We start from the raw sequence: 23435 nt of genomic DNA, 5'->3' as shown, positions 1-23435 counted from the left end.
CTTAGTCCTGTCCTAAAAAACATCCATCTCTGACAAAACAGCAGAAAAGCAAAAAAAATTTTTGCAGCATGTCCTTGTTTTGGACTTGACAAATTTTTACGCAGAGCAGAATTTTTCAGGTTTATTTATTTGTACGTAGTAACACTGTGGTTTATTGTTCACGTCTTTCCTTTAAATGTTTATCCTATCTAATCTGATCTAATCGTTTTTCCACTCGCTTTTCACTGTGTCTAGCTGATAACCAGATATCCATCACATGTCGGCTGAACATGTGATGAACATGAACATATACCTGGATCCACCAAGCTGTCACTGATCAGGGGCGGGTTCACCTGGACAGGTCGCCGTCCGTCACGTACCTGTGGAGACAGAACTGTTCAGTCGTACTTGTGGTTTTGAGTCGCCACAGATCTGAGCATCGTGACTGAGGGAGGAACCAGACAGAAGCCACAGTGATAAACATCAGCACCAGAGTCTGACAGCAGCTTCTTATCAGATCCACGTTGGACTTAAACAAGCTGCTAAGTTTAATGCTCACTTCAGTCAGGATATACTCAGGAGTATTTGTCAACTATAGAACGGCCTCACTAGAGTTGAGCCTCAGAAAGACTCAGACGTGTTGGAGTGAAGCTTTACCTGGTTCTGGTCCAGATCTACTCTGAAGACACGAGGGTCCGACAGGCTGAGACTGAGCTGGACATGGACCACCTGCTGCTGCTGCTGCTGTGGAGCTCAGGTACAGTTACTGCTCTGCTCCAACCATGAATGAAGTAAAGACACATTCTTCAAGCTCTGAAGGGTACTTACTCACGAAAACCCAGCGTAAGTACAAATCAAAAATGATTGTTAGTCGCACCTGTGGTGGAAATTTCCCATAAAAAGGCAGATGAAAGAGTTGTCTTTTGTGAGATTTATTATAAAAATAAAGGAAAATAAAAATAATGGGGAAAGCAAATAAAAAGCATGGATGTTGATCGTGCACATCAACATCCCAAAAACCAGCTGGGGAGATCAGTGCACACACCACGGAGGTGTGATGCAAAGAGCCCACGATCCTCAAGTTGTCTCTGCCTTTTAACCCCTTTCTCTGGCTCTGGTGGAATGTCTTTCTGCAGCAATGGAATTGTTTGTGCCACCTTATCTCGCTGTGAGTGAGAATGTTTGCTTTCTCACTTCTGCATCATCATGTCTTGTTATCCAAAGGAAGGAACACCGAGCTTCCAAGACAAGATGCATTCGCTTTAACAGCCTTGGGTCAGAGTCAAGGTGTAAAAGGGTGTAAAAGACAAACATATATCATAAACTATTAGTCAGTCAAATGGAACATCAGATGTTTAGACTTGATGTACGAGAGCACAGGAGATCAGTTGTTTGTGTAAGAATGTTCAGTATTGCACCTACTGTAACCAGCACATGACGACTGTGTTGGATAAAAAAAAGCACAAAGGCACAATTTTTCCATTACAGCACCGGAGAAAAATAATGAAACAATTAATATACAGCCATGCGCCTGCAATTAGATGAGAGTATGTAAAAAGAGCAAAACGATGCAAACATATATTCTACAGCTGTTAGATGATCTGTTAGAGGATCTAATAGAGGATCTATTAGAATCTGGTAGAGGTGACCGTTCTTGTGTCGCGCTCCAACATCAGATCATCTAACAGTGCTATCGAATATACGTTTGCACCGTTTTGCTCTTGCTTTTTATACCCTCTCATCTATTTGCAGACACGTGGCTTTATTAATTGTTCATTGCTTTTCTCTGGTGTAAGTAATGATCGTTTTAACATGAATAACTGTTTTCCTGTTTCACCTCTAAGTACTTACGCAAACCGGGGAGCTAGCGTAGACTTACGCTAATTTCTACTTTACGTAGTTCTTGGAACATCTGAACGTTGGCGTAGATTCGTACTTACGCCAGGTTTTAGTAAGTGCATGATGATCCACATGCGTCAGAGGTCCACCCTGCTGCTCACTCACATGCCTTCAGTCAGTGTTTCAATGAGCCCTTAATGCCACTAGAGGCGCTCTTGTTTTGTTTTCATGTCTTTCTGGTTTTACAACAACAACAACAACAACAACGTAATTTCCTGTTATTCGCTTGTGTAATTAGTTGATGTCATGCACTTGTTCGTTTTTTGTTTAAAGGACCTGCCTTTTCATTTTGACTTTGCTGAAGTGTTCTATTGTGTCGTAAGCACACCTGTTACAAAGTGTTTTTCATTACAAAGCAGTTTTTAGAAGTTTGTTTTGTTTTTTTCAGTTCAGTTTCAATAAGGAGGTAAAGCGGGGTAAGTTTAAACCCGTTTCAAGAAGCGAGGTAATCGAAACTCAGAGTCAGTTACTATGGCAACTTACTCTGTGAACCTTACCAGGGGCCCGTTTCAAGAAGGTGGTTTTGTGGAAACTCTGAGTTTGTTAACCCCGGAATGAGGAAAACTCTGAGTTTTCGGTTTCAGAAAGCGGGGTTACTTAAACCCGTAAAGCGGAGTAAGTTTAAGCCCGTTTCAAGAAGCGGGGTAATCGAAACTCAGAGTCAGTTACTATGGCAACTGACTCTGTGAACCAAACCTGGTCGCGAGCAGGTTTTATTCGGGAAACCCAGAGTTTCCTTCGGTCTCCGCCACTTTTTAAAGTGAACAGTGTTTAAATACCTCGTTTGATCTTTCAGTTCATTCATAGATTTCACCTGTTTCCTTCGCGCAGAGACCAAAATGTCCGTTTCTAGAGGATCCTGTAGATGAGGACGCTGTATAATTCACACGAGTTAATTTTCTGTCATATCCGCATGCATATTTATTTGAGCGGTACCGTTTTTCTCTAGACTCCATAACATTTATTAATAATCTTATCCACCCATTCGTCAGACACGTCACCCATCGTGGTCGTGCTCCTACATCCGAGCAGATTCTTTGTGTTGCGTCACGTTTTTCTTTTGCAAACGGTAGTTTTCTTTGTAACATTGGAGATGCTGAGTACATTAGTGAAGCCACTTTATGTAGAAAAGTTCGACCTCAAGCGCTTTCCTTGCCACAAACTCCTCAGAGCCATTAAAGAGGAGTTTCACAGGATTGCAGGTATGTGGTATTTAATTATTTAATTCGTTTCAGTAATTCTAATCTGGAAAATGATGATCAGTTAATAAAATTTTGCTGTGACCTGAAATAAACTAATAAATGTGCAGGCGAACTGATTACTCTTTCTAATGGGCACTGTAACTGACGTATCATTGTTTAAACCACTAAGATCATATGTGCTGCTGCACGTACTGTATTATCACAAACCTGGAGGCCAAGTGGCCCAGCTCTGGTCATGACTCATGAATATATTGTGAGTCAATCCTAAGTAACAGGCTGCACTGTGGTAAGTGCATGTATGTCCTATAGACTTTTTTCAATGCATGCACTCACAGGAGCACTTCTATGCAGCACTAAAGTAATCTAAACTTTCTTCTAGGAGAGATTGACAGCTTTCTGCTGGAGATAGGGGTTAATGCCAGCACACACTACTGACCCCTCGCCCAGAACCTGAAGCAGGCCCCCAGCAGCGCTTTAATGTGGCCCTGCAGAACAAGAGTCCGGGTGGAAATGACCATAGGCCTGTTGAAAGCACGTCTTGAGTGCCTACGTCACCTCAGGGTAAAACATGAGAGGCCTGTGACATTATTGTGACATGTGTTGTTCTCCACAATATTGCAATTATTAGAGGGGAGCAACACCCTGACCTACAAATACAGGACCCTGAGGAGACTCCTTCTATCACGGTAATCTGCAGAGTGGATGGGCAGTCAGATGATGATTGATTTGCTTTAATGTCTTAATCAACCATCACCACCACCACCACCAGTAAAAGAAACTGAATAAATGCAAATCATAATTTATTTGGTTTTCTTCATTTCCTACAAATACAAAGGAAATTGTTAGATTGATTTGTCCAATAATTCATACAATTCACTTTTAACTATACACTCACCTCCAGCTTTTGTTTGAGAATTTCAATTTCTAGATCTGTCTTTTCAATCTGGCGGTCCAAGTATAACATTTCCTTGAGATTTAGTTTATACAACTCCTTAACCGGTAACTGAAACTATAGAAAATTTAGAGTTACATGACATAGTTCCTCATTACTCTTACGGAATTGAACTTGGGCATTTACTGAACATCACTGAACTGTTTGCATCTGTGCAGCAGAATGTGACTAACCTCCTCCTGCTGTTCTTCCACACTCTGGGGCAGAGGGGAGATAATAAAGTTACTATACTTGGAGATCAAGTTACATCCTTTAGGCTACGCAACACAAACATCAGAAATCATGTGATGTGTATAAACTGTATTAATATTACATTTTATAATACTGCTTATCATAATTTAAGCTTTATTTCATAGTATACTTACAACATCCTGGGCTTCTGTTGTGACAGGAAGATTCACATATAACCATCAGAATCTGTTAAGACCAGCAAAGAACCCAACCCAGACTCTAAGAAATGGATATATCAAAAGTAGCTTATGTAAAAAATCAAATATAAAGGTAGGCCTCTTACATTTTACACATGCACTTGTATCCTGGGGAGTGACTGGTTCTGATAAACTCCCTCCAGGAATTCCTTCAGCCTCAGCCTCTCTCCAGTGTTCATGCTGAGGGCCATCTCCTCTGCATGTGTCAGTGGTGGAGGTGCAGGTCCTCCACCAGTTGTTCTATCCTCTGCCTACTTTCTGTTGGCTGAGTAGAAGTCAAATGATTGAAAATGCTGCTGCACTGCTATACTCTGCATGCTATTTAGTTATTTAAAATGTCACTTGTTGTAAAGTTGGGTACTCTACACCCATGATATGATCGTGCCTCACCTGTTTGAATTATGTTTTTACATTTAATTTTTAGCCACGTTATTTTTATGCCTGCAGAATTGCACTTACATAAAAATTTAAATTAAATTCTTATATTATTACATGAGTTTTGGGTAACTTTTAAAAACCTAATTAGATTAATGTAATAATTACTCTCCATAAAACGTATTGGATTATTGAATTGTCATTATTTTAAAAATCCCACATTAACCACAGCCTGGTTGCCATGGTGACTCGTAATATCTTCACTCCATTGATCAGGGCTTTGTATCGTCGCGGTGCACGCGCTTAACTCTGAGTCAGACAACTCTGTCAGGGAACGGCAGATAAAGGACCCACATGCACAGCACCGAGGCAGGATAATGATCAAAACACAGGTTTATTGCTATAAGCGGAGTCAGACGGTCCAGGTCATAAACAAAAGGCTCAGCAAAAGGTACAAAGGGGGGCAGGCGATCTCGAGTCCAGAACGTAGGCGAGGTTCGATACACGGGAGGTCACGGCAAAAGTACAGGCAGGGATAAAGCAAAACTCACAGTCTGATAGTAGTCCAGGGTCAGGCAGGAAACGACGGTGAAAGGAAACGGGAACAAAACACGAGGGAAAACTCGAAAACTCAGGACACTCAGGAAACTAAGAAACTCAGGAAACTCGGGATATTCAGGAAACACAAACGACGATCTGGCAAAGGACTATGGAAACAGGTGGTGGCTAAATACACAGAGTGATTACGTAATTACTGACAGGTGTGGATACTGGGAACAGGTAAGTGACAGCTGACAGAGAACAGGAAGCTTAACAAAATAAAACAGGACATGGCGTGACAACAGGAAACAACTAGAACAAAACCCCAGATCATGACAAACTCAGAGTTGCTTAAACCAACTCTTTTCAGCTGTTCTGAAACCGAAAACCCCAGGTTTGCAAACTCAGTGTAAATCAACTCAGAGTTTAGTTTAAACTCAGAGTTTGTTAAACCTCCTTCTTGAAACGGGCCCCTGGACTGGTCAAGGTTTGTTTTGTTTATGTCATCCATGTTTTACATAGTGATGGGCAGATGAAGCTTTGTGAAGCAATAAAGCCTTTCATCCAAAAGGTTCACTCCAGTACAAAGCTTCTTGAAGCTTCATTTGCTCTAGTAGAACATCTACTGGACGCAACAAAATTAGTTGGCATTTGAAGTGTGTGGCACATACAGAAAGCAAAATAAAGAAGTATGCAAAACATGTATATTGTATGTTATACTGTATACATACATACTGTACATACATACAGACAGATAGACATATATACTGGCATTATGGAAAATGATTATTTGGAAATGATGAAAATGTAAATGATTATTTACAATGAGGTGAGGGGATGGACAATGATTGTGCTTTTGTAACGTTGAGGTATGGATTGTGGTTTAGGAGACACATCATTGGTTTTTTTTTATTTAAAAACGTCAGTTTCTCTACTGTGGCAAGTCTTAGACGATATTTTTTGTCTCTCCCAGTGTCTGGTCCAAGAGCGTAAGCCGCTTAATCCTGGGTTTTCATCAGTAAGCCTGGGTTTTAAGCATTGCGACGGAATTGTCGCTGTGTGCCGTGCGCATTGAGGCTGCGGCAGATTCCTCATCTCTTTGTGATTGTGAACGTGTTGTATTTTTTGTTTTTTTCCTTATGTTTCACCTACTGCGTGTAATTTTGCGCAGGAGCGGACCCAGCGCCATGCGAACTTTGTTTACACCTGGGATCAACTGATCTCACTAAGATCGGCTGCAAAGTACTTAACTTTTTCAAGCTTCCCTGAAGAAATAAGCAAGAAAAGGATGCAGAGGAGGCAAAAACGTTAATGAGGGGAACAAAGACCGAAGAAAGGCGCTGCGCAAAGAGGAGGTGGGAAGATTCAAGGCTTCATTGTTTACACTCTAGACCGAGGTACAAGCCATACGTACCATCCGTTACTATGGGAAACGTTTGCTCTCCCTCCAACAAGCTGGACGAGCTAACAGCTCTTATGCATCTGCAGTGCGTGTACCAGGAGAGCAGCCTGCTATGTTTCACGTGGCTCAACCAGGACACATTGTACTCTGTGGTCTCTGCTAGCGGATTTACGCTTGTGCGTGCGGACCGGAGCGCGGTGCAGAGCGGCAAGAGTAAAGGTGGGGGACTGGCTGTGTTTGTGAACAACAGATGGTGTAACCCGGACCACATCACAGTTAAAGAACAGAACTGTAGCAGGGACACTGAGCTGGTGAGTCAGGAACTACCTTCCACGGGAGTTCTCCCAGGTGCTGGTAGTCACCGCTTACATCCCTCCGTTGGCTGTCGCCGCCGTCTATGAGCACATATGCATCACCGTGTCCCAGCTGCAGACACTGCATCCAAATGTGCTGATTCTCATCTCTGGGGACTTTAACCATGCCTGCATCCCCCTCCACCCCAGCCTGTGACCCAGTATGTAAACTGATATACAAGAGACAGCTAGGCATGTCCAGAGAGTGTCAAGATCAGGGAGGGGAAGGAGGCTTACAGGAGGAAACTGGAACACAGACGTCAGAACAACAACACCAGGGAAGTGTGGAGGACCATCACCGGCTACAAGTCCAGCAGCAAGGTGACTGAGGGGTCCAAGGACAGAGCCAACGAACACATTTTAGGTTGGGCCCATAAACCCTCCACTGCTCATGATAGGCCCCCTCTACATCACCTACAGGGTTCGTCCACCTCACACACAATCACAGCAGATCAGGTGAGAAAGGAGCTGAACAAGCTTCATGCAACAAAGGCTGCAAGACCTGTTGGAATCAGCCAAAACGTGCTAAAAATCTGTGCTCCCCAGCTTTGTGGTGTCCTCCAACACATCTTCAGCCTGAGCCTGCAGCTGCACAGAGTTCCTCTTGTGTGGAAAAAGTCATGCATTGTGCAGTGAATAAGACGCCACGTCCGAGAGTCCCCAAAGACTACAGACCCGTGGCTCTGACTTCTCACATCACGAAGGCTTTTGAGAGGCTGAACTTGGACTCCATGCGTTCTCTGGTCAAACCCTCAGTCGACCCCCTCCACTTTGCATATCAACCCCAACAACGAGTGGATGATGCCATCATAAATCTGCTCCATTGCAACTACAACCACCTGGACAAGCCCTCAGTGAGGATCATGTGGACAGCTTTGTGCACTGGTGTGGACAGAACCACCTCCAACTGAATCAGTAAAACTAAGGACCTGGTATTAGACTTTAGGAAATCAGGGAGTTATGTCACCCCTCTCACTAATAAAAATGAAGAGGTGGAGGTGGTGACCAAGTACAAATACCTGGGAGTGTACTTGGACAATAAACTGGACTGTAAAAAGAACTCAACAGCGATCCGTCACTCAGCTCAGTACCCCGATTTGTAACAGTCAGGCATCAGGTTCAGCTGATCCATGTTTGTATAACGGACCTCTAGTCCTTCAGTGTTTGATCCTTATAGGACCTGTTGAAAACTATCAGACATTTATTTTGTGATTCCCTCCTCAGGAACCCAGGCTGAAGAAAATCACATGTCAACAGGTGAGAAAGAAGGAATCACAAAAGCATATTTATCCCACAATGGGAAAATTATTTTGTTCTTTTGACTCTCTGCTTTCTATTCAGAACCTGATGAGTTAAGGTTGGTTGGAGGAGACAGTCGCTGTGCAGGTATACTGGAGCTGAAACATGAAGACTGGAGACCAGTGGCTGGACGTGACTGGACCCTGAGGGATGCAGCTGTTGTCTGTAAAGAGCTGGACTGTGGTTCTGTTGTTTCTATAAGGCACAAAGAAGAATCCTTAGCCAGACTTCAATGGTGGATCAGGAAAGACTGTGTACGGTCTGGATCTGCACTGAGGGAGTGTGTAGTTTCATCTTATACTGACTTCACTTTGAACCTCACCTGCTCAGGTAAGATCAACAGTAACATCATCAGGGGCCCGTTTCAAGAAGGAGGTTTAACAAACTCTGAGTTAAAACGAAACTCTGAGTTGATCTACTCTGAGTTTGCAAACCTGGAGTTTTCGGTTCCAGAACAGCTGAAAAGAGTTGGTTTAAGCAACTCTGAGTTGTCTGACTCAGAGTTAAGCGCGTGCACCGCGACGATACAAAGCCCTGATCAATGGAGTGAAGATATTACGAGTCACCATGGCAACAGGACAACAAATGGATATGTTACGTCAAGCATATAGCGACTACGAGCCTATAATCCGTAGAAAAGGCAACACGGCTGCAGCGGCGAAAGAGAAAGAATTAGCTTGGAAGAAAATAGCTCCTCGAGTCAATGCGTAAGTTTACATTTTAATCATACAGCGTAACTAATTACTAAATAATTTTAGTATTGTTGTTATATTTCACTCGTAAAGTAAGGACTTTTTCACTCATCTAAGGCGTTACTTCAGTAATTGCATGAAATACCGACGTTTGTATGAATTAAAAGTGCAGCGTTATGTCTATGCATTTTTAAAATTCCTGTTGTGGTTGATGTGGGATTTGTAAAGTAATGATAATTCAATAATCCAATACGTTTTATGGAGAGCAATTATTACATTAATCTAATTAGGTTTTTAAAAGTTACCCAAAACACGTAATAATATAAGAAATTAATTTCAGTTTTTATGTAGGCGCAATCCCGCAGGCATAAAAGAACGTGGCTAAAAATGGAATGTAAAAACATAATTCAAACAGGTATAAGGCACCATCATGTCATGGGTGTAGACCACCTGACTTTACAATATTTGACATATTAAATAACTAAATAGCATGCAGAGTATAGCAGTGCAGCAGCATTTTCAACATGGCTGTAATGTTTTCACACAGTTAAACATTTGACTTCTACTCAGCCAACAGAAAGAAGGCAGAGGCTAGAACAACTGGTGGAGGACCTGCACCTCGCAGGAGGAGGTCAGTCACATTTGCTGCACAGATGCACACAGTTCAGTGATGTTCAGTAAATGCCAGAGTTCAATTCTGTAAGAGTAATGAGGAACATGTCATGTCAAGATGTCATGTAACTCTAAATCTTCTGTATTTTAAGTTACCGGTTATTGAGTTGTATAAACTAAATCTCAAGGAAATGTTATACTTGTATCACAAGATTGAGAAGCCAGATCTAGAAATTGAAATTCCCAAACACAAGCTGGAGATGAGTGTATAGTTAAAGGTGAATTGTATGAATTATTGGAGAAATCATAAAATCTAACATTTGCCTTTGTATTTGTAGGAAATGAAAAAAACAAATAAATTATGATTTACATCTATTCAGTTTCTTTTATTGGTGGTGGTGGGGATGGTTGATTAAGACATTAAAGCAAATCTGTCCATCCACTCTGCAGATTACTGTAATGGAAGGAGTCTCCTGAGGGTATTTGTAGGGCAGGGTGTTGCTCCTCTTTAATAATTGCAATAATGTGGAGAACAACACATGTCACATTAATGTCACAGGCCTCTCAGGTGTTTCCCTGAGGTGACGTAGACACTGAAGACGTGCTTTCAACAGGCCTATGGTCATTTCCACCCGGGCGCTTGTTCTGCAGGGCCACATTAAGCGCTGCTGGGGGCCTGCTTAAGGTTCTGGGTCAGGTGTCAGTAGTGTGCGCCTTCATGGGTAACCCTTATCTCCAGCAGAAAGCTGTCAATCTCTCCTAGAAGAAAGTTCACATTACTTTAGTGCTGCATAGAAGTGTTCCTGTGAGTGTGAGTGCATGCATTGAAATAAGTGTATAGGACATACATGTACTTACCACAGTGCAGCCTGTTACTTAGGGTTGAATCACGATATATTCATGACTTCACGTTTATGATATGTGCAGCATCACATATGATCTTGGTGATGTAAACAATGTAATGTCAGTTACAGTGACCATTAGAAAGAGTAGTCAGTGTACCTGCACATTTATCAGTTTATTTCAGATCACAGCAAGATATTATTAACTGATCATCATTTTTCAGATTAGCCTCAATGAAACAAATTAATTACCACATACCTGCAATCCTGTGAAACTCCTCTTTAATGGCTTTAAGGAGTTTGTGTCAAGGAAAGCGCTTGAGGTCGAACTTTTCTACAAACAGTGGCTTTACTAATGTGCTCAGCATCTCCAATGTTATAAAGAAAACTACCGTTTGCAAAAAAAAAAAAACACAACAACAGAATCTGTTCGGATGTAAAAGCACGGCCACGATGGGTGATGTGTTTTACGTATGGGTGAATAAGATTATTAATGTATGTATGGAGTCTCAATAAAAACGGTACCGCTAAAATAAATATGCACTGCGATATGACAGAAAATTAACTCGTGGCGTTAAAATCCTCTCGCAGCATAAATTCAACATTGTGTGAATTATGAATGAACTGAAAGATTAAACGAGGTATTTAAACACTGTTCACTTTAAAAAGGGGCGGAGACCGAAGGAAACTCTGGGTTTCCCGAATAAAACCTGCTCGCGACCAGGTTTGGTTCACAGAGTCAGTTGCCATAGTAACTGACTCAGAGTTTCGGTTACCTCGCTTCTTGAAACGGGCTTAAACCTACCCTGCTTTACGGGTTTAAGTAACCCCGCTTTCTGAAACCGAAAACTCTGAGTTTCCCTCATTTCGGGGTTAACAAACTCAGAGTTTCCACAAAACCACCTTCTTGAAACGGGCCCCAGGTCACACAGAAACACACAGTCAGACTTTTGCTTTCAAGACTGAAACGTTTGTACAGATATTATTTTACAATCGGATCCTGGATCAGGTGAGAGTCTTTTGTTTCCTATCTGGCCTGTGGTTGTAGCAGCTAGAGTCCTAGTCTCATGAGGTTATTGTTTACTATGTATTAGGTCTGGCCAGTTTCATCGTCATCATCATCACAATAGTTTGCTTTGTCCTGTCCAAATCAAGGTTTCATTGGTTCCTTGTGTTTGTTATATGGTCTGTGATTTGTTGATTAGGTTAAGTTAAAAACTAAGGTTAAAAGATTTTTTAGGTTAAGTAGTAGTAGTAGTAGTAGTAGTAGTAGTAGTAGTATTTTTGTGTTATTTGTTATACTGCCTTGAAGCAGCTCTTTTAGTTTGTAAATCCTCCTTGTGTTTATTAATGAAAATTATTTGTATTTCTGAGTGTGTCCATGGGTTGTGCGTTTGCCTTTGCCTTATCTAGTTTGTGTGCCTTAACAGTCTTTCCTCTCACTCATTCTTAGCTAAGTGGTTAGCTACAAACTGCAGGCCAGTTAGTGTTGGAAGATGTCGGTCTGAGGAACGTTAATAGAATCGAAACGAATGACGGCACTTGCGAGCCTCCACCATGATGCACCATCACAGGAAGAATGCGCGAGTTGTATGAAAAGGAGAGGACTATAAAATTTACGGTGTTACAATGGGCACCAACTGTTGTCTCATTGGAGAATAGTAGTTTTAAAGTAAAAATGCGAGATATACTACCTTTAAATTTGTTACTGAATGCTTCTCATATTGCTGTGTTAATCGCGATTAATTACAGAAAACTCATGCAGTTAACGCGATTAAGGATTTTAACCGTTCCCCAGCACTAATATCTACATATCGGCTCCTTACCCTGTTTCTGTAATAATAATAATGTTCAATCTTTCATCCAGTTGTTCCAGTATATTAGATGTCTGGTTCTGCTGTGGATGATGAACTGATGTTGGTTCTGGGGCCAGTTGGTTTCAGTACATCTCTCTACTGAGTGTCTGCTGTCTTTTCTCTCTTTGTTTCATGTCTCCAGACTCTGTCAGGCTGCTGGATGGGACCAGCCTGTGTTCAGGCAGACTGGAGGTCAGGTCCAACCAGTCCAACCAGGGGTGGTCCTCAGTGTGTGAAGCTGACTTTGACCAGCAGGATGCAGAGGTGGTCTGTAGGGAGCTTGGCTGTGGGGCTCCTTCAGCCCTCCAGGGGGCGCTCTATGGAGAAGTGGAGGCTCCAGTGGGGTCCAAAGAGTTCCAGTGTGGAGGCCACGAGTCTGCTCTGCTGGACTGTAGGAGCTCAGACTCAGCTAGAACCACCTGCTCACCTGGAAAAGCTGTTGGACTCACCTGCTCAGGTAGACGAGGAGCTACAGCTTGGATTTGGTTTATTTCTGCTGTAGAAGGTTATACTCCTCCACTGTGGGACTATTAAAGGCTTTCTGTCTTTCTTTCTACTGCTGTTTTACTAATGACTCTCTGCTTTCTATTCAGAACCTGATGAGTTAAGGTTGGTTGGTGGAGACAGTCGTTGTGCAGGTATACTGGAGCTGAAACATGAAGGAGACTGGAGACCAGTGACTGGATATGTCTGGACCCTGAAAGAAGCAGCTGTTTTTTGTAGAGAGCTGGACTGTGGTTCTGCTGTTTCTATAAGTTGGAGAGAAGAATCCTCAGACACACCTATGTGGCAGTTGATCCCTGAATGTGTTCAGTCTGGAACTGTTTTAGGAGAGTGTGTATCAGTCTTCACTTACTCTTCCTCCTCCCAGGGCTTTACCTGCACAAGTAAGTTCATCAGTGACATTGCTACAGGCTTGCATGGCAGATTCATGGGGCGATTCATTATTAATATTTGGAAAGTCCGTTGCTCACTGGCACTGAATACTCATACAGACAAACGATGGGTCACAGGAGGAGCGGACTGTTAATCAGTACTGGTCTAAGATACGCTTCTCAACCAATCAGAGCCTTTGGGGGTGGGGTCTAAGACGGCTCCAGCGCTCAGTGAACTGGAACTGAATAGAATAAAGGTGTCTTACGTGGACATTATCAATTTAAACCTCCCCTGAATGGCGGAGTTGGAATTCGTAGAATCAAGTCATTCATGGTGAAGCAGAATCTGAATCAGCTGAATCAACATAGTCATTTGAGTCTAAAGTATCACCTAAACGCAGTATGCACCGTTGATGCCAGCAAATCACCCACATAAACAAACAGTGGAGGGAGACTTTAGCAGACTACATTGGATGTAGCGTGTGGGAGAAGTATAAACAAAAGCAAGGCAAGCTAACAAATGCCATAGCTAAGTGGTTAGCTACAAACTGCAGGCCGATTAGTGTTGGAAGATGTCGGTCTGAGGAGCGCAATGAATGACGGCACTTGTGAGCCTCCACCATGATGCGCCATCACAGGAAGAATGCGCGAGTTGTATGAAAAGGAGAGGACTATAAAATTTACAATGTGCACCAACTGTTGTCTCATTGGAGAATAGTAGTTTTAAAGTAAAAATGCGAGATATACTACCTTTAAATTTGTTACTGAATGCTTCTCATATTGCTGTGTTAATTGCGATTAATTACAGAAAACTCATGCAGTTAACGCGATTAAGGATTTTAACCGTTGCCCAGCAGAAATATCTACATATCTGCTCCTTACCCTGTTTCTGTGGGTTAGCCCTCCACAGTCCCACCATCTGCTGTTCGACTTTCATCATGACAAAGTGTCCATGAAAAAAATCCCAGGAGGTTTTCCACTTGCTTTGTGCGTGCGCGAGTGTTTGTGTGTCAGTCAATAATGTTCAATCTTTCATCCAGTTGTTCCAGTATATTAGATGTCTGCTTCTGCTGTGGATGATGAACTGATGTTGGTTCTGGGGCCAGTTGGTTTCAGTACATCTTTTTACTGAGCGTCTGCTGTCTTTTCTCTCTTTGTTTCATGTCTCCAGACTCTGTCAGGCTGCTGGATGGGACCAGCCTGTGTTCAGGCAGACTGGAGGTCAGGTCCAACCAGTCCAACCAGGGGTGGTCCTCAGTGTGTGAAGCTGACTTTGACCAGCAGGATGCAGAGGTGGTCTGTAGGGAGCTTGGCTGTGGGGCTCCTTCAGCCCTCCAGGGGGCGCTCTATGGAGAAGTGGAGGCTCCAGTGTGGTCCAAAGAGTTCCAGTGTGGAGGCCACGAGTCTGCTCTGCTGGACTGTAGGAGCTCAGACTCAGCTACAACCACCTGCTCACCTGGAAAAGCTGTTGGACTCACCTGCTCAGGTAGACGAGGAGCTGCAGCTTGGATTTGGCTCATTTTTGTTCTATTGAAGGTTGGCTGTTGTTGTTGTTTTACTGTAGAGTCTCTGCTTTCTTTCCAGAATCTGATGAGATCAGGTTGGTGGAAGGAGGCAGCCGGTGTGCAGGTAGACTGGAGATGAAACTTGGCGACTGGAGACCAGTGTCTGGAACTGACTGGAACATGCCGGATGCAGCTGTTGTCTGTAGAGAGCTAGATTGTGGTTCTGCTGTTTCTGTAGAATTGAGACAGGAGTCCTCAGACAGACCTGTGTGGAGGATCAGCTCTGACTGTCTTCAGTCTGAATCTGTTCTCAAGGCGTGTTTAACACCATCCACATCCACATTCATCCAGAATCTCATCTGCTCAGGTGAAACAAAGTGTGTGTGTGTGTGTGTGTGTGTGTGTGTGTGTGTGTGTGTGTGTGTGTGTGTGTGTGTGTGTGTGTGTGTGTGTGTGTGTGTGTGTGTGTGTGTGTGATCCAGAACGAACCAGATCCAGAAGTGGACTTCTAGAATTGCTACAACTATCTGATGTGGCATTGGTACTAGCTGTGTGATAAAAGGAGAGGGATTGTCATAGAAACAAAATGGACCTGTTAGGGTCATCGGTTTCATGTCCATTTTGTTTTAATTTCAGCTTCCTCGTTATCAAACATCTGTCGTCTTTCTTTGCTCTCTATGACTCATCCCATGCGTACAGACAGATGTACGTATGTTTGTCTGGTCTCTCTGCTAAATCATTTTACAGATGACCTGGGAATCAATAAGCTCTGATATATTCAGGACGCACTTGGTAGCAATAGCAGGCAATCCAGGTCATACACATTGAGTCTCAAGTCTTCAGGCACAAAACGAGCAGGCAAGATCGGGTCCAGGAAACATGCAGGGTTCGGTACACAGATGAGCACGGCAGAGGTACAGACAAGGACTAGGCAAATCTCGAGGTCAGACAGTCAGTATATTACCACAAGATCCAGGCCAAGGTACAGACGAGGAACAGGCAGGAATCGGCGGTCAGTAATCAGTTCGACTGATTTATGACAAATGAGGATATGGTGGCAGAGGAAAAGATTTCAGAATAGGGGAGAGAAAATAAATCTGACTGTCAACCATTTGAATAATGGCCCATATGACTGAGACCATTGGTGCTGGTTCCAGCTGGGTCCATAAAGCAGAATCTAAAGAAAGCAGAGGAGAATGTGACAGTTTATGGTCTTAAGGCTCATCAAGACCACATTCAGCCTTTTTATTGCCGTTTCTGTAGAACACACTGGGCATACTGTACATGTATGGAGGGATCCTATCTGACTGTGTTCAATCTGGATCTGCCTTAGGGGGTATCTTACACTATTCATACACAATTCAGTCCTGAATCTTACCGGCTCAGGTAAAACTTTAGCGAAATCATGTCTGACATTTTTAGAGGGATTCCCTCTCTGTTACAGTAACAGTTTGTAATTTCTACTGGATTGTGAATTTTCTAGAATAATCTGGTTTCTGGAATCTTCTTTATAGATATTGACCTTCACCTGAAGGACCAACATCTTGACTCTTTTAGTGACATCACACCAGTGACATAACTTGACACAGTTCCTTTTCATCATTTTTTGTCTACAGACCTGCTGCTTCAGCCAATCATCTCTGTTTCCTCCATGAACGGGGTTTCCCAGGTTCATCAGCAGGGGTCGCAGGTGTTCAGAGGTTTCAGCTTCACAATCACTTGCTCCATCCAGCCCCAGTACCCAGGAGGCTCCTTCCATCTCACCTTCACCTCCTCCTCCTCCAATGCAGAACACAACTACACCCAGCCACCTTTCAATCACTCTGCCCACTTCCTGTTTCCTGTTGCACAGCCCGCCCACCAAGGGAACTACACCTGTGTTTATCAGGTGTATGTTTTTTCCCATAACTTCTCCTCTGAGAGCCATCGACTGTCTGTCAGTGTCTCAGGTAAAATGAAGCAGAGAACCTTCTATGTCACTGACTGTTTTACTGCAGCGTTAGATCAGCTTTAGAAAGAAGTAAGATTCACTGGATAACAGGCACACCAGTACACACCTAAATAACAGGAAACTAAAGGGTTAAGAGGGTCAGACCATACACTGGTATCAGGTCAGTGCAACCTGTGTGAATCAGTTAGACTCATGTTGACTGTGAACGTCTTTGATTAGATCCACCAGAGTTTCCCGTCAAAGTGGTCTTCCTGCCTCTAACTCTGCTGCTGCTCAACGCTACCCTTATTTCTACTGTAAAGTACAGGAGGACACTGAGCTGGTCAACTATCCGTTGAATGTTGGGAATGTTGGTGCAGCATGTAATCAGGTTTCGATTACATGCAGGCTACTTAATAAAATATCACAGTTTACATTGTTTATTTAGCTTGTGATTACCTTAGCATTCATTGTTTCTTGCTCGTAACTGACTACCTTTACTGGTTAGCATTGTTCGGCACAAATCCTTAGAGTCCTTAGAATCTTAGCTTTCAGTTGAGCCAAAGATGATTAGGTTTGGATAAGGTATCGTAGTGGTAGAGCCACGAATGCGTTGTGGGCTAACAATAGCAGCTAATGCAGGTTATCAGTTATTGTGTTACGATTTTTGTTTTTTACTGAGTCTGTGCTTGATATACCTAAAAGACATTTATATAGTGCTGTAGCCTGTGCTCTACTGTTTAATTTGATGTGGGGATGTCTTTATTCAGTCAAAGGGACCCAGTCTGGACCATCTCTCCCAAATTTGTGAGAGCAGGGGCCTTGAGGAATATCTCAGAAAATAGGCTTGGTTATAGGGAAGTTTTTGCCTCCAACTCTGACAAAAGGGAGCAAAATATGAAACATCCAATCAAAACAGAGGAAAAACCACAACATAGATGCAGTGACTTTGGGCCAGTGATGATTTGCATTGGTACTAGCTGTGTGGTAAAAGGAGAGGGATTGCCATGGTAACAAAATGGACCCGTTAGGGTAATCAGTTTCATGTCCATTTTGTTTTATTTTCAGCTTCCCCATCATCAAACATCTATCGTCTTTCTTTGCTCTCTATGACTCATCCCATGAGTACAGACAGATGTACGTGTGTTTGTCTGGTCTCTCTGCTAAATCATGTTTACAGATGTCCTGGGAATCCATAAGCTCTGATATATTCTGGACGCACTTGGAAGCAACAGGAGATCAGATCCAGACATAAGAGATTTGACTGCTTTATGACAAATGAGGATATGGTGCCAGAGGAAAAGATTCCAGAATAGAGGAGAGAGAATAAATCTGACTTTCAACCAGTGGAATAATGGCTCATATGACTGAGAGCATTGATGCTGGTTCCAGCTGGGTCCATAAAGCAGAATCTGATGAAAGCAGAGGAGAATGTGACAGCTTATGGTCTTAAGGCTCATCAAGACATTTTTGGAGGGATTTCCTTCTTTGTTACAGCAACGGTTTGTAATTTCTACTGGATTGTAAACTTTCTAGAACAATCTTGTTTCTGGAATCTTCTTTATAGATGTTGACCTTCACCTGAAGAATCATCTTGACTCTTTTAGTGACATCACACCAGTGACATAACTTGACACAGTTCCTTTTCATCATTTTTTGTCTACAGACCTGCTGCTTCAGCCAATCATCTCTGTTTCCTCCATGAACGAGGTTTCCCAGGCTCATCAGCAGAGGTCGCAGGTGTTCAGAGGTTTCAGCTTCACAATCAGCTGCTCCATCCAGCCCCAGTACCCAGGAGGCTCCTTCCACCTCACCTTCACCTCCTCCTCCTTCAATGCAGAACACAACTACACTCGGACAGCTGTCAATCATTCTTCCTACTTCCTGTTTCCTGTTGCAGAGCCCGCCCACCAAGGGAACTACACCTGTGTTTATCAGGTGTATGTTTTTTCCCAGAACTTCTCCTCTGAGAGCCATCGACTGTCTGTCAGTGTCTCAGGTAAAATGAAGCAGAGAACCTTCTATGTCACTGACCGTTTTACTGTAGCTTTAGATCAGCTTTAGATTGAAGTAAGATTCACTGGATAACAGGCACACCAGTAAACATCTGAAGTAACAAGAAGCTAAAGGATTAAGAGAGTCAGACCATACAAGTATTAGGTCAGTGCAGCCTGTGTGAAGCAGTTAGACTCATGTTGACTGTAAACGTCGTCAGATCCACCAGAGTTTCCTGTTAAAGTGGTCTTCCTGCCTCTGACGCTGCTGCTGCTCAGCGCTACCCTTTATTTCTACTGTAAGGTACTGAACACACCTGTGTTTGTGTGAATGAGCAGAGGAGCCATTAAGACAGTTACATCTGTGCTGTCATGTCTCTCCAGGCCACCAGGGGGCAGACGTCCAGCAGACAGGAGGACACTGAGCTGGTGAACTACCCATTGGATGTTGGTGCAGCTGAAGGGGAAGGAGATGTCCAAGGAGTTCACTCCACACCCAGCAGGATCTGAGTCTTATTTGATCCTGATCCTTTAAATGATGATGCTGTCATCCAGTCATCTGTTTCATTTACTTAATCGTTTCCTTTTTCTCCTGCCTTTGGTGCCTTGGTCTTGTACAAAAGGGCACTGCTGCAGTGAATTGATGAGATATGTGGGCATAGAACATACATTTAATACTGAAAGCAATAAACTGATTTTTTCAGAAAATATTTTCATGGAGCCTTTTTCAATTCAATTTAATTTTATTATTATAGCACCAAATCACAACAATGTTATCACAAGGCACTTTTCAAGATAAGGTTTAATACCTTACACAGCTAAACCCAACAGATCACACATACAGCAAGCCTTAAATTACAATTTGACAGCAACAGTGGAGAGGAAAAACTCCCTGTCTAACAAGGAAGAAAGCTCCAGCAGAACCAGGCTGGATGTGGGTGGCCATCTGCCTCGACCGGTTGGGGTGAGGGGATAGAGAGAGAGAAAACCACAGCAACAACAACAAGCAACAACAGAGCACAGGCAGGATGGTGGTACCAGAGACTGGACACAGGCAGGATGATTGGATCCAGAGACTGGACACAGGCAGGATGGTTGGATGCACAGTTGCCCATCACAGACACAGCTCTGAGTTCAATGATACTTGTAGGTGAGGACAGAGTGGAGAAGAGGGAGAGACAAGGTTAATTAAACATGAAACAATGATGGGAGGTTAATGGACAGAAGAGGTAGAAGGAAACAGGAGCTCAGTATTTAAATGAAGTCCCCCAGCAGTCTATGTCTATTGCAGCTTAACTAAGAGATGGTTCCTGTGACTAACAATAATTGCCAGTGACCTGAACCATCTCTAACTATAAGCTTTATCAAAAAGGAAGGTTTTAAGCCTGATCTTAAGCTGTACTGCAGTTGATCATGACCATGTCCATGGTAACTATGATGATACGACTTTATGACTTTATTAATGCCGCAAAGGAGAAATGTTGTATCACTGTTGTTTCTGTACCCTACATGTTCACAGTGGCAACCATTATCATGTGGATGGTGGAGACACTGTAGAGTCTGATGGCTGTGGGGAGCAACGACCTGCGGTAGCTCCTTCCTGCACTGTGGGTGTGACTGTCTGGTGCTGAAGGAGCTGGAGCCTCTGGATCCGGACCCAGAAGCTGTCCCATACGGACCCGGAGCTACAGACCAAACTGAACGTTTGATTCAGAATACAGCAGGGAACCTTAATTTTAACCAACGCGGCTATTTACGGTCGTTATTTTGTGGACGCGAGAACGCATTGGCCAATTGAATGCAAGTTAAGCAATCGCGCGTGACTTCACTTAGCCAATCGAGTCTATGGATTACAGGTGGAAAATTTTACGACTAGAGAAAAAGTTTGAGGTTGGAAGGGAATTATTAAAGACAGCGATAACAGTTGCGTGTAGCAAGCAAAAACCAAGGCATATACAGAGAGGAGAGAGGGAGAGGCAGCTTTCTCCACAATGAAGAAATACCATCGTCATATAAACACCTCCACGTGTGTATGAGAATGGCCCTGACTTCATTCAAGCCCAGGTTTAAAATTCTAGTAGGACAAGCTGGAGCTCAATTATCTCAATGAGCAACAAAGTGGGGGAGTTAAATATATGTAGGGAAGAGGCTCTCAAACTGTTCAAATGTTAGGATTTTTTTTTTTACCTGTTAAATTTGACTTTTGAGTCAAGATGTAAAAGAAGTTTTTTAAGCCTTCCTTTCCTATATTTTATTGCTTTAAAGTTGAGGCACTTTATTTTATTTATATTTTGTTTTGTCCAGCAGTTCAACAAGTAGCATGTATTAGGCTGAATGCCGTATTGTAATGGACAGGTTTGCTTTTACAAAAGGAGTATATAAGAAATATCCATACTATTCTCAATTAATGGTTTATTTAATGTTTCATTTAGTCCATCCTAAATATGTGTGATGTTGCTGTGTTGGTGAACAGGTTGAGTGTTTGCTTTGGGGTGTGTCTGCAGGGGTGGGGTGGGGGGTGGAGATCTGCAACCAGCTGCTGAAACCTGTCACGATTTATGTCAGTTCTTGTTTTACTCTGAAAGGACTTCCTGCTCACATCTCATCTCAGCTGTTTCTCTGTCATCACGGTTCACCATGCACACCTGGCAATAATTAGTAATCACACCCAGTACTTAAGCACCACCTCAGCCAACAGTCAGACGCCAGATTGTTGAGTCCTTGCACCACTATCCAGCGTTCTAGTATAGTCATCCCGTATTGTTGATCTTGCCTGTTTTTGACTGCCGAGTCCTGCCTGAACCTCCTCTGTACCTTTGCCTGGATTTTGGTGTGTACTGGACCGTCTGACCTGTGAGTTGTCTAGCCCTTACCTGTACCGTTGCCGAGTCTTCCCGTGTACCGAACCACTGCCTGTCTCCTGGATCCGATCTCATCTGTTCCTCATCTGTACCTTATGCTAAGACATCCTGTGTATGACCCGGACTGCTTGACGACTTGACGCAATAAACCCTGCTCACTTCACCCAGTCCGAGAGTGTGCTGTGCATTTGGGTCCTCAGCCGTATGTTCTTGACAAAACCAAGCAAATCAGTTAAGCAAACAATCGGCACAAATGAAATAAATAGGGATTGTACCTTAGACTAACACATTCATAACTGAACAACTGCTGTACTGTGGTTTACCTTTGAAATTAATATTAATACCAATAATAGTGTTAAGGTATGTGCACATACAGTACTCATACAAGCGTATGCATATCATACTGTATACATGCACATAAGCATTGTTATACATAATCTCATACTTCTTAATAATAGCCATGTTATAAAACATCACAACTACTGTACCACAATCACACATTATTGATATTGGTAGTGATAAGAATCAGTAATACTTACAGTTGGGTTTATAAACATTCATAATAATGATGTTTCTTGTCCTGCTGATCTTTCATGTGACAAGCAACACACTGATGGCCTCTATATACAACACTCCAGCCTTTGTGTTACATCTAAGCAGTCGCTTTTAGTGTCTAAGCAATAGGCAAAAACTGTAACAAAACTGGCAAAAGGCAAAGTGTTGCCATCGTTTTGTGTGTGAGGTTACTGCCAAACAAAAGTGAAAGCATTGGTGCACAGGGACTTTTCTCTGTGTTTATGCTGAGATCATTTCAAAACTAAAGGTGTGTCATGTTCAGCTTATTCGTTATTAAACACATTTAAAGAAGATATAGTCCTGCAGCAGTGGTGGTGCAGCGTTGATACATGTACATTACATGACATACATGTCATTCATTGTTTTGCATTACGTGAGTTCTTCTCAAACAGTGAGTCATTTGTAGTGTCCAGACATAATAATGAAACTGAAACTGCTCTGCTCCGTCTACAGACTTTATTCGTATTTGCTGCTTAACCCACCAAGGTGAGGGAACCTGTCAGCTAGTCAATCATCCATTCTACACCTGCAGAACACACATCATGGGGCTGAATCACAAATTCCATTAGTCCAGTTTAATCTATAGGTGGTGGCCAGACCGGGTGACAGAGTGGAGGAGGACCCAAATGCAGAAACAACCTAGTCTATAGCAGCAGGTAATAAACATAAAGAAATGACAGGAAACAGGAAGTGACCCCAGACAAGACAAAAAATCAGAGCACCTCTCGTGGCTGAAGGACTGAACCTTACAACACAAAAACAGCGCTTTGATACTATAACAGCTCAACAGACTAATTCTGGCACCTGATTACAGAAAGCAGAAGTCACAATTACATGCAATTTACATGCATGAATACTGTATGCATTATTAATTTACTAGCATTCAAACATAAACATTACAGACTAATTAATAATGAACAATATGTAGTTCCATATACATTAGGACAGCATGTACAAGGATGCACCTCCTTTGACCTGAAGACTTGCGCTGTCACGTCTAACATGAAGTGGAGCATTTGTTCCAGTTTTGTTTTCATCAACTTTGAGACTACAGCACTGGGTGGGTTCAACAGGGGAATGTCCAGGATGATGAAGCAGAATGAGCAGGGGAGGATCTCTGCAAGCCAATGCCCCCAGCAGATCTCACGTCCCCCTTTATAAGATGGACACCACTGCAGCCAGTTTGTGCAGCGCTTCCACTGCAGCCAGTTTGTGCAGCGCTCGACTTCATCCACTGCTGTAAGTAAAACACATTTTTTAATC

General features: G+C 42.8%; 2 protein-coding genes and 1 long non-coding RNA gene across 7 annotated transcripts in view; 1 reads left to right on the top strand and 2 right to left on the bottom strand.

The window, feature by feature from the left end:
• Positions 1–23435, bottom strand: part of LOC114869085 (butyrophilin-like protein 8) — a 98402-nt gene that overhangs the window by 50912 nt on the left and 24055 nt on the right. The window lies entirely within an intron of this gene.
• Positions 100–21764, top strand: LOC129604942 (scavenger receptor cysteine-rich type 1 protein M130-like). Of its 5 annotated transcripts, none has more exons than XR_008696316.1 (11): positions 101–736; positions 8355–8387; positions 8472–8759; positions 12574–12888; positions 13025–13318; positions 14478–14792; positions 14891–15178; positions 16428–16760; positions 16982–18740; positions 18957–19034; positions 19120–19179. XR_008696316.1 is itself a non-coding variant. In XM_055513471.1 (10 exons), exons 1-10 carry the CDS (start codon positions 700–702, stop codon positions 19158–19160), a joined length of 2022 nt encoding a protein of 673 aa, XP_055369446.1. In that variant the 5' UTR covers positions 100–699; the 3' UTR covers positions 19161–21764. The 5 variants fall into 5 exon arrangements, 3 of the variants coding, with proteins under 3 accessions (XP_055369446.1, XP_055369435.1, XP_055369454.1); XR_008696314.1 differs by having other exon boundaries at positions 18957–19039; positions 19120–19174; XM_055513471.1 differs by lacking the exon at positions 16982–18740 and having other exon boundaries at positions 100–736; positions 19120–21764.
• Positions 3433–6085, bottom strand: LOC129605068 (uncharacterized). Its single transcript, XR_008696556.1, has 6 exons — positions 5387–6085; positions 4547–4725; positions 4398–4449; positions 4206–4229; positions 3976–4089; positions 3433–3901 (listed from the first exon to the last, which is right to left on the bottom strand). It is a non-coding gene; the product is annotated as an uncharacterized LOC129605068 (long non-coding RNA).

The sequence above is a fragment of the Betta splendens genome, chromosome 2, assembly GCF_900634795.4.
Source record: "Betta splendens chromosome 2, fBetSpl5.4, whole genome shotgun sequence".
In the NCBI taxonomy this organism is placed as follows: domain Eukaryota; kingdom Metazoa; phylum Chordata; class Actinopteri; order Anabantiformes; family Osphronemidae; genus Betta; species Betta splendens.
Note: the sequence above shows the minus strand (reverse complement) of the source record. Positions and strands in the feature narration are given on the sequence as shown.